The sequence below is a fragment of the Salvelinus sp. IW2-2015 genome, linkage group LG12 (assembly GCF_002910315.2).
Source record: "Salvelinus sp. IW2-2015 linkage group LG12, ASM291031v2, whole genome shotgun sequence".
NCBI classification, from domain to species: Eukaryota; Metazoa; Chordata; class Actinopteri; order Salmoniformes; family Salmonidae; genus Salvelinus; species Salvelinus sp. IW2-2015.
In genome coordinates this window covers 8678646-8688350 of record NC_036852.1, presented here as the reverse complement: position 1 = coordinate 8688350, position 9705 = coordinate 8678646, and the positions used below count along the sequence as shown (strand labels likewise).

Here is a 9705-nt window from a genome sequence, read left to right as displayed (position 1 = left end):
AGAGCGCGCGGGGATGAATGAGCAGGGACACCGCTCCAGTTGTAGAGCGGCAGCAGAGAGGGATTTGGCAAGTCAGACAGAGACCCTGCACTTGCTTGACATACATTCAGTGCGCACTTAAAATGAATGACTTTGCGTCTTTATCTGGCATGCAATTGTAGGCTATTATTTGCTGTCAAAGTCGGAAGCGAATCACACGCCTACATCAGTCTTCATCTCTCACACACGCTGTACATAGCATTAACACACAACGCAGATAACTCCGTGGAGCTGCAAAACTTGAGTTAGGAGTAGCCTACCTACCAGCTGCAGTAAAGCGGGTCCCCTTCTTCAAGTCTGTAACGCTCTATCACCTGGCTGTGACCAATAACCGCTGCATAAATGACAACAAAGTTATTTTGTACGTAACTTGCTAATGAAAATATAACAGTGCAACATAAATAGAGTAGTAGGCTGTAAATAAATACAATACTGTACATGTAATAATTAACATAATAATCATAAAATTAAAACATTATATTCATATTGTTAATAATAATCCGAATTATAATTAGTACAGTTATATATAATTCATTCAAATTAATTGCAGATAAAAAATATTGAAAAATACTCTAATAGCAATCTATTTTCAGCTGTGTTGTCTATATCGACCGTCTTTTGGAACATTTAATGCCAGATGTTTGAGCACCTTTTCCTCTCGAGCTGTGCTTCCGAGTTCTCTGGAATCTGATTGGCTTGGGACAAAAGGCATCAAACAGTCGAGCAGTCTTGATTGATGATTTAATTATCCATACAGTTGATAACTGCATAGGACAGGACAGCAAATATAATACTTTATTTACATAACCAATCACAGCGTTGCAAAGGTGGAGCCTTCCTCTCCATCTATAGCGCGAGACAGACAGACGTTGAAGCAGCAGCATCACAAGGAAATACGTAAATACATCAAATAGAGAAACCTTAATTGGAGTAATAGCCATGGCATATAGTTGCAATAGAGTGAAATATGTTCGTTCGATATAACCTTGAATAACACCTGTGAAAAAAATGTATAAAGTACACACTTGACGTCTTTCAAACCTGGTCAGAGTGATGAGTTCACATAGACTTTGTTTAAAACACGCAGGGAAAACTTCAACTAAAGTACCTGTACGCACCTGACTGCACCTGGCACGTGCGAGAAGCACCTCAGTATACACATCTCTGTCGCTCTTGTAGATGCATGGGGCATGCGCCGTTATACACGCTCCACTCATAGTGGTTATTGCGATAGTAAAAATAAACGCACGTCCGTAGAGGGAGGCGAATAAATAAACGTTAACAAATATAAAACATCAACAACCCAAACCGCTGATGCTCACTTCCTTAACACTCTGCAAACCTTATATTTTCATCCCTGGTATGTGTGAGAGTCTGTCAAACTTCCAACGCTATCATTTTGGTCCGTTTTCCCCCTTCCAGTTGTGGGTTGAATAAGAGTGTTCCAACTTTTTTTCTTCTGGGTAACATTCTTTCTTCTTCGGCTCCTATACATGGTAGTCATAGTCCGACAGTCACAGGTCATTTCACTCGGATCAAACAGCCTGGAAGAGAGGGGGAAAAAACGTATCACGTTTAGCAAAAGATGCTCACGTTTGGTCCTGCTCAATTATCCCCTCCCGTGACGATAGGTGGCGCGTGTCCCAGGGTTGGTTCTCTCCTCTCTGTATTACAGAAAAGAGAAAGAAAAAAAATGTCATTAGAAGAGGCGTAACACGTCAGTCCGTCCCCAGGTTTGTTTCCTGGAGTGTCTGAAAGAGATCAGTCCTAACCTGCCCTAGCAGGAATAACGGTCCTTCTCGAACCACTATTTCTAAGGCTTTATTATCATTGCAAGGATCCCTGCACATTTCTCTCCACAATTGCTTACCGCTGCAGTCTCGTGTTACCACTACAACCCGAAGTCAACCGAAAAGATACTACTATAGGAAATCAGGTATGTGTGCATTTCTTTACCTCGACTAATAACCTTTATACAATGGGTCATTTATAGTTTTAGAGATTGCGACTTAGAGCTTTTGTAGGGGCTTTGGTGCTATAGTATTCCGTTCACGTGAAACTTTCTCTACCTGCACAGGTGGATGAGGGAGCGGTGCGCTTTAAGTATCTAGGCTTGCAGTGCGTTTCATCAGAGAAGGTGCAGTTTTGTAGAATTTGATGCAAAGCCTACTATTCGAGCCGAAAAACCATGAAAAAAAAGAATAAGCTCGGTCTTATTCAGCTTTGGATTCAGTTTCACCGAGCCATTTATGCACCCTTTTGTATCCAACTCGTTTTTGTTAGTGTCTTTCTGTATCCTTTGGCTTCGTAGAGTAGAAATTGTCTGTCTCACAATAGGGTAAATATTCGCGTATCATATCAATGTCATTTACATTATTTTGTTCAGATAGCTATAATATGTTTCATATCCTGTCTGGATAATTGTATTTTTGTTGACACATCACTTTGTGGTATTTGTTCGTTTATTGTTGTTTATTTGTTTTTCCGGTCGTGGGTCGTTCCCCATAGTAATACAATCCAATGGCAGAAATTAACCCGCTCATTTTGCACGATTAGTCCATTGAAAGCATGAATGTTTTCCTGTTTTGTCTGTTTTTACTTATTTATTTATGTACGTTTTTCAGCATGCTAGGCCTAAAACGTAAAATATGCATGCTATCTAAAATGAATCTTAAATGAACACATTTTGTAATTTTCGTAAATTAATGGTGGAGTACTTTTACATTTAGGCATTTAGGCCTACGTATTTCACAACATAGCTTTTTGTATCATATTTATTTTGTTGTTGTTTTGTGTTGTAAGTGATATATATTGCCTAGCGGAGTGAAGCTGTTCTTCTTTCAACCCTGTGATATTTACATTTGACACAAAGCAAATCGTTGAACTCATAACTTTAACATTGTGTCATCGTCAATATAGGTTACTCTCAATTAAAAAATGTAGGTTAAAAAAAATATGAACCCAGAAAAATCAATATAGGCCTACTGTTTGCGATGTACGAGTTCTTTTTTTTTGTATATATATATCGAAGCAGAACATAAAATGAAAACAGCACAAAAGAAAGAAAAGGAGCAATGATAAACCGTTTCTTATTTAAATTAACACAATGTAAAACGCATGCTTAAACGGCCAGTCCGTGTGAATTATGCCTCATACTGAAGGTGTATCTCCCTGTCTCCCCCTTTCTCTGCCTCCTCTCCTTCCCCGTCGTCAATGTTCACTTCCACTTATCATCATCCCGATCACTGGCATTATACAGATCAACAATACATTAATCGACCCCTTATCGTACTTTAGCATAGGTATAAAATAAATGTTTTGTATATTAGTTGGGTTTTCTATTATTTTCTGTTTTATTTGGCGCCTGATATTTAAATGGTTACTCCCAGTCAGTCCAGTGTACCCACATTGTTGCTGCCTGTGTTTGGTTGTTAGATATTGAGCCTGCGTGTTGCTGCTGCTGCTGATTCAAGGAGTCGAGTCCATGCGAGCTGCCATCTGATCCACTCTTATCAATGAAGCACGAGATCATGGCGGATGGCCCCAGGTGTAAGAGGCGAAAACAAGCCAATCCAAGAAGGAAAAACGGTAAGAAAAGACATGAAAATAACAAACTGTCATTTGCGAAATATGTTTGTTGTGGATCTAGAGTTGTAATGTTGTCACTGTGGCTGTAGTTCAGAGGGGCTGGCTGCGAATTGCCAAATGCGCGTTCTGTTCTGCTCTCGTCTCATAGGAAATAAAGGGACAATTCTAACTGGGAAAGAATGCGTAATGTGTCAGTGTTGTGCTGTGCTGTGCACAGGCGGGACTGTCTATCCTTCATTGTGAAATTAGGAGCACAACGTCTTTGCTCATTTCGTAATTTTTACAGAGACCATTTGATGGAAGTTGTAATAAGTTGAGAGTTTATCGTTGTGCGAAAAGACTGAGTAGCAGTGGGAGGAATTTCAGAAAGTTTCCCTGCCCAGATAACGGTTCAGTCGCGAAGTCCCTTATTTTCCACCAAGCCAAACCCGTTAGATGAGGACTGATTTTATTTGCTGTTCTGTAGTTGACGTACCTGTAGATTTAATTGTTTGAGCATTTTGCTTAGACTCACACACCCCTGAGTATATTATGACATTAATGTAATACATTTTTATATGTCTAAACGTTATTGCTATGTTTACTTCTCGCGTTGTTCCCAAATGATTTGTTATAGTGTCTATCTACTTTCTCTCGAAGCATATTCCCCTTTAAGTAGGGAACGATTAGTGTCCCACACCGTTTGCAACTGACAAGAATATGAAACAGAACATGGGTGGACAATTGGCAGTGAACAGGCTGCAATACCTTAGTTTGCTCATTTATTATAACCAAATAAGATTGCATGTGCGCTAAAATGGTGATATTGACCGGTGGTGTGTCTCGTGTCATTTATTGTATTATTAGCAATATGAAGTGCTTTGTGTGGAGCAAATAGCGGTGAAGGATACATTTGTCACTCTATTATTGTCAACTGTTTGTCCACCCACCGAACTGTGTTACACGTTGGAGTTATTGAACCATGTCGTGGATCGCTTTTCGTAGGGAATATACGTTTGTTCCTTTCCCTTTTTGTGGACTGTAGACTACAATACACCCCGTGCACAAGTAAATCCAGCATCACCACATGTCTAGGTCCCGAGATATCTTCTTACACGGGAATGCTTCGCATTTTATTTTGTCCCTGAGATTTTCAGCCTCTGTTGTTGTACAAAGTAGCCTTATCAAATGCGTATGAATTTTTGCTTATACTTGTGAAATGTCTCCCTTTACGTGGCTCTCTTCCTTATTAAATGTTGTGTATTGATTTTGTACAATCAATACAAGGAGAGTCATTGATGCTTACAAGCGTAGCTTCAAGCTTGTCGTTGTTCTGAATAACAAAAGATAGGAGTGAAAGTAGGTTCCCCTTTTCGCTGTAGTTTCTAGGAGATGAGAATGTTCTTGCCTCCTTTCTTGCCTCTGAGCACCAGTTCCCACCTGTTCCAGTAAACAAAAGTTTGGATTACTTTAAAACACTCCATTCAAGTAAGTGTTTTCTGACAAACACACACCTGATGATTGACATTTGCATTTGTCAGAAACAAAAATCCTTTCAAACTCCCTCCATGCAACAGCAGCAAGCAACTTCACACACTCTCAATGCAATAATAATTAACATGTTATTTTAGTCGCTTCCCCCTCAGTGCCGATGTGGTGTGCAGCGTGCACGTATTATAGGCTGACTGAGCAAGTAGAAATTCGACATTCTTGATTCTATCATATTTTTTGAATATGCAATTGTGATCCCGGAGTTGCCCCCCCCCCCCCATTTACATTTTCTCGTCATGGGATGCCTTCAATAGCTCTCTCCCGTTGGGAATGCTGTGGTTGAGCTATTCAGACAGAGTGGATTTTATTTTCTCCCCTGGATGCATGGAGAGATGTCATAGGAGCTGAGCTTGTGTGTCTGGCCGATAGATAACACCACTATATAGCTATATATGAGGATCCTTATCAGACCGATAGCCTACATACTGAGATGACTTGAACGCAGTAAACAAGATTAAAAAAAAATAGACCATCGATTGAAATATTTTTAATATTGATAGATTGATGATGTAAATTATTTATTTATGATATGGGTAGAGAAATAAATGATTTTTTCCCCTGCATGACAGTTTGTCGTGTTTTCCAGAAGACATTTATCTGTAGTTATAGAATATTTTGAGTAGGATTTCAACGTTTCGATTCACAATTATAGCTAAATTCTATAGCCAGTATTCTGATCTTAGAGTGAGACTCTGGAATTCCAGGTCAATTTATTCAGATTAGGTGATTTGGTCCCATTATAGTAGGTAATAATGCTTTTCTAGCCATGCATGGTGTATTTGGCTTCACTGTTTGTTGATAATACACCTTTGGCGTGTGATTCTATAGGCCCACATATGATACTGTACATGCTTCTCACATCCAGAGTTAAAGAGTGTAAAGTCAATCTCACAGTTCGGTGCAACTTGATATTGGCAACCCTGTAGTTTTGTTGGAGTTTTCTCTCTGCCTGCCTTCCCAGGTGTTGCACGTCAGACCCAGCTGTGGGGCTCTACCTCACTGTGTGTTTATAAGTACAGCTGGCAAAGTACTCCACAAACCTTTTCCCTTCTAACTTGATTAGTCAAATCAGTACTGTTAAAAAGTCGTACTTTTGCATGGCACACTTTCAGTTTCCACACTTTTATTGCGCTCTCAGTATGGGTAAAGATAAATTGACTATGGAAATGACAGAGAGTGGTACTGATCAGTATCTCCCGCTCATCTATGTTGTTGACGCTCAACTCCGGCGTAATGTTGGAGTTGTGTGCGTTATGTGGTTTTGCCTGTACAGGGTGTGCCATTTTATGAGTTGCTACATAAAAACAATACCACTTTTTCAGGAGAAGTTTCAAATGTAAAGGGAGCAATTCCAAAGGTCTGTTTTTCGGACATTTCCAGTAATACAATGCAAAGACCTATACATTTTCAATCAACAGAAAGCCTCTCCATAGATGTTCCCATGCTCCAGAATATATTGATTACATAATTAAAGGTATAAAGAAAAGAAGAAGCTTTCCAGCTTCTCTCTGTCTCTCTCTCTCTCTCTCTGGCTCCAATAGTTTAATACAATGCTGTGAATGTGATTATAAAAGCCTGTGTGCATTCACGCTAAAGATATAAAGGAGTGCTACTAATTCTTTAGCCTCAGCCCTGCRTTCAGCCCAAACAATGGCAGATTCCTTCCAGTCTAAACATTTTGTCCATCTCTATTATTCATTTGCTTTTAAGGTGCATTTACTCCCCAGTCGAAGAGAAAAATCCCCCCCCCCCTTTCCCTTTTCAGACATTTTTCCTCTTCCCAAGGTAGGCACTATTTTGTTGCTGTCACAGGGAAAAGGAGGGCAGGTTCTCTGGCGCTCACGGACAATTGATTGTCAGTCGTAATGTGTTTCATTTACATGTTTATAACGTCAATAGTGCTGGGGTGTCCACTGTACCATTCATGCTGCCATTCCCACAAGGGTGCAATTGTCTAAGCGGCCATAGCTAGTCACCTTTTCTGATGGCTTTTTCACTCGGGCAAAAAAATGGAAAGGGCGGTGTTGCCGTGGTGCATCAGTGTTTAGAAAAGGATTATTTTGTTTAYGCAAGTGAAATAATTACTGCAGATATTACGAGCCAGCAGGAAATAATCTCCCTTCGGCAGGGGCCTGCACTGTTCGCATGGCAGCAGTGACAGTGGTGAGGCATGAGGTGTCCAGACAGACTCAMGGTTTTTTAGAAAAGCTATTTCATATATTTCATATGATGAGATATTATTAGATTATTTACTTTTAGACTCATCGACTGATGGTGTCTGGTAATGGMAGATGCAGCATGTTGAGGATGTGTGTTTTTTTTGTGCACTGTTCCCAAAACAACATCCGGATCCTGATTTCTGGCGTGTCGTTATGCGAGAGACCTTTGTTGCCCTTTTTCACGCTTTTCAAGCAGATACAGTTTGCTTGACGCATCACTGTAGTTAGATGTTTGTCATTTTTTATCAAACGCGGGTCATCATGATCTAAATATATCCTTCTGCTAAAACGACTATAGTCGGACGTACACCACTGAACACATTTGTGTTGCTGGATCTCTACCTGTTAGATTTCAGAACTTCCCGAATAATAAAAAAAGCTCCATATGCATTCCATTGCCTAGTGTGGTGACTTTCGACTTAGTAAAGGTTTTAGTTCATTCAAAACTACATAGATCTCCCTGACATCACGTTCAGCCACAAACACATGTTGTGTTTGCTGTGAGGAACCAGATTCACGCCAGTATCAGACGATTATGAATCTGACAGAACACTAATGACCATCTCCTCAGTCGGACACCAATACGCAACTTTATCCCAAAACATTTTGTCTGTTTAAAAAAWATATATATATATTTTTGTTTTGTTTTGGGTTCTATGTTTTTTCTTTCTCCCTCTCTGGCTTGTGAAGATATTTCCGCCTAACGGGGAGAACACACACAGCAGAGGCACCGTTAGCTGAACCCCTGACACCACGGTCTTTGGAATGCCTTAGGTATGGTTTCACTTTTGCTCACATCAATGCTGACCTGAATGTCTTTCATATCTGATCCGCCGTGTCTCTCCCAGTAAACATCCCCCGAGGGGAGAACAAAGAAAGGAGCTCTTCTTCTTCTTAATCACAATTCAGCCCTTTCACCGCCAGCAGGCTACATTTGCATTCAGCATCAGAAAGGCCGAGATGAAAAGGGGGYAAAAAYGYAAYSKAYYAAYGYYYYSKAWWYSKAAAAAAWAAKTAAAAAAAAWGGCAGAAGGGTGGGTGGTGAACAAAATAACTTAGGTGTTTGTGGCTGTTTGTTGGGCGTCCCCTGGTTACTAGCCTAATATAGCTCCTACTCTACCGGGGTAGGCCTGGCCCTCCTGACAGTCAGATAGTGTTACGAGATGGCATGCCTGTACTATTTATGGACACTCACTCTCACACTTAAAAAAAAAAATGAAAACATGTCTGAAACGTATCAGATTCTAACTTAAGAAGTCTATACTAGCTCGGAGCAGGTGTGTTTTTACACAATTACTTCTTTTTATTTTATTTTTTTTCCCATTTTGAAATCAGAATTGGGGAGCAACGCAGTGCTTATGTCTACTGCTATTTGTCAAATTGCATTCTCACGTGATATTTTAGAGATTCCTTGTGGGATGTGTGTTTTGTAATGTCACTAGAAGAGCAGGTGTGTCAGAGGTCAATAGGAGAGACTATTTCTGGACTTGTTGCAGTGTGATCTGTCAAAGTATCATGTTAGTTGACACACTATGCCGGGTTTACCGAGAAAAGTTTAGTAGTTGTGTTATGTGATGAAACTATAAACCCATTCAAACAGTGTTGCCATTTTTTTGTTTCTCTTTACTTTATAGCTCAGTACTCTCTCTACTTTAAGATTAGATTTGGTCTCCCCCCCTAGAAATGTGGACCACAGTTTAACCGCATGCTTCCACTCTTCTCTTTAAGTTGGTTGGCGAGATATCTTTATTGCGTGGTGAGATCTATTTCTCCTCTCTCCTCTCTCTCAATCGGACTAAAGAATCATGTATGCAAATCCGTTGCCAAGCTTTCCAAGAGGGGGGATGCTTCAGCCTACAACTTTAAATGCATCATGTGATATGAATTCCAGATTATTTCTTTTTTTCTTTTCCAACCAGAACTTTTTGTTCAGAAAATAAAGGGTTATTGGTACACCTTCCCCCCCCCTCCCCAAGCTGGCCGGGATTTAGACAGATTTACTTCAGCAAACACCTTTGGACACTGGGGGAAAGTAGGAGTCTGTTTGCAAAAGGAGTCTTTTGTTCCGAGAGGTGCAGGGATAATTCTTTACTAGGCAGGCGTGATATTAACCCATGCTTTCGATACCAGGGGAAGTGGTTAACTCTTTGTGGGCACACACTCACTCTTTACTTGGACAGTTCAGGTTTCTGCTCTTCACATGCATTGGAACATTTTCTCGTCTCTGTTGACAACTTTCCCTCTCTCCCTTTCCGCTGCCTTCTTCTTATGTACCTTTTAGGAAGTAAAGAGTCAGGACAGCCTGTTCCATGTTCTGCTCTGTATTTTT

At 40.3% G+C, this 9705-nt stretch overlaps 1 protein-coding gene across 2 annotated transcripts in view; it reads left to right on the top strand.

The window, feature by feature from the left end:
* Positions 1-1772: 1772 nt before the first annotated feature.
* Positions 1773-9705, top strand: part of zeb2b (zinc finger E-box binding homeobox 2b) — a 75235-nt gene continuing 67302 nt past the window's right edge. For both annotated transcript variants that reach the window (XM_023997789.2, XM_023997787.2), the window contains exons 1-2: positions 1773-1975; positions 3475-3627. In XM_023997789.2, the coding sequence (XP_023853557.1) occupies positions 3555-3627 (73 nt within the window). In that variant the 5' untranslated portion in view covers positions 1773-1975; positions 3475-3554. The remainder of the gene's footprint in view (positions 1976-3474; positions 3628-9705) is intronic.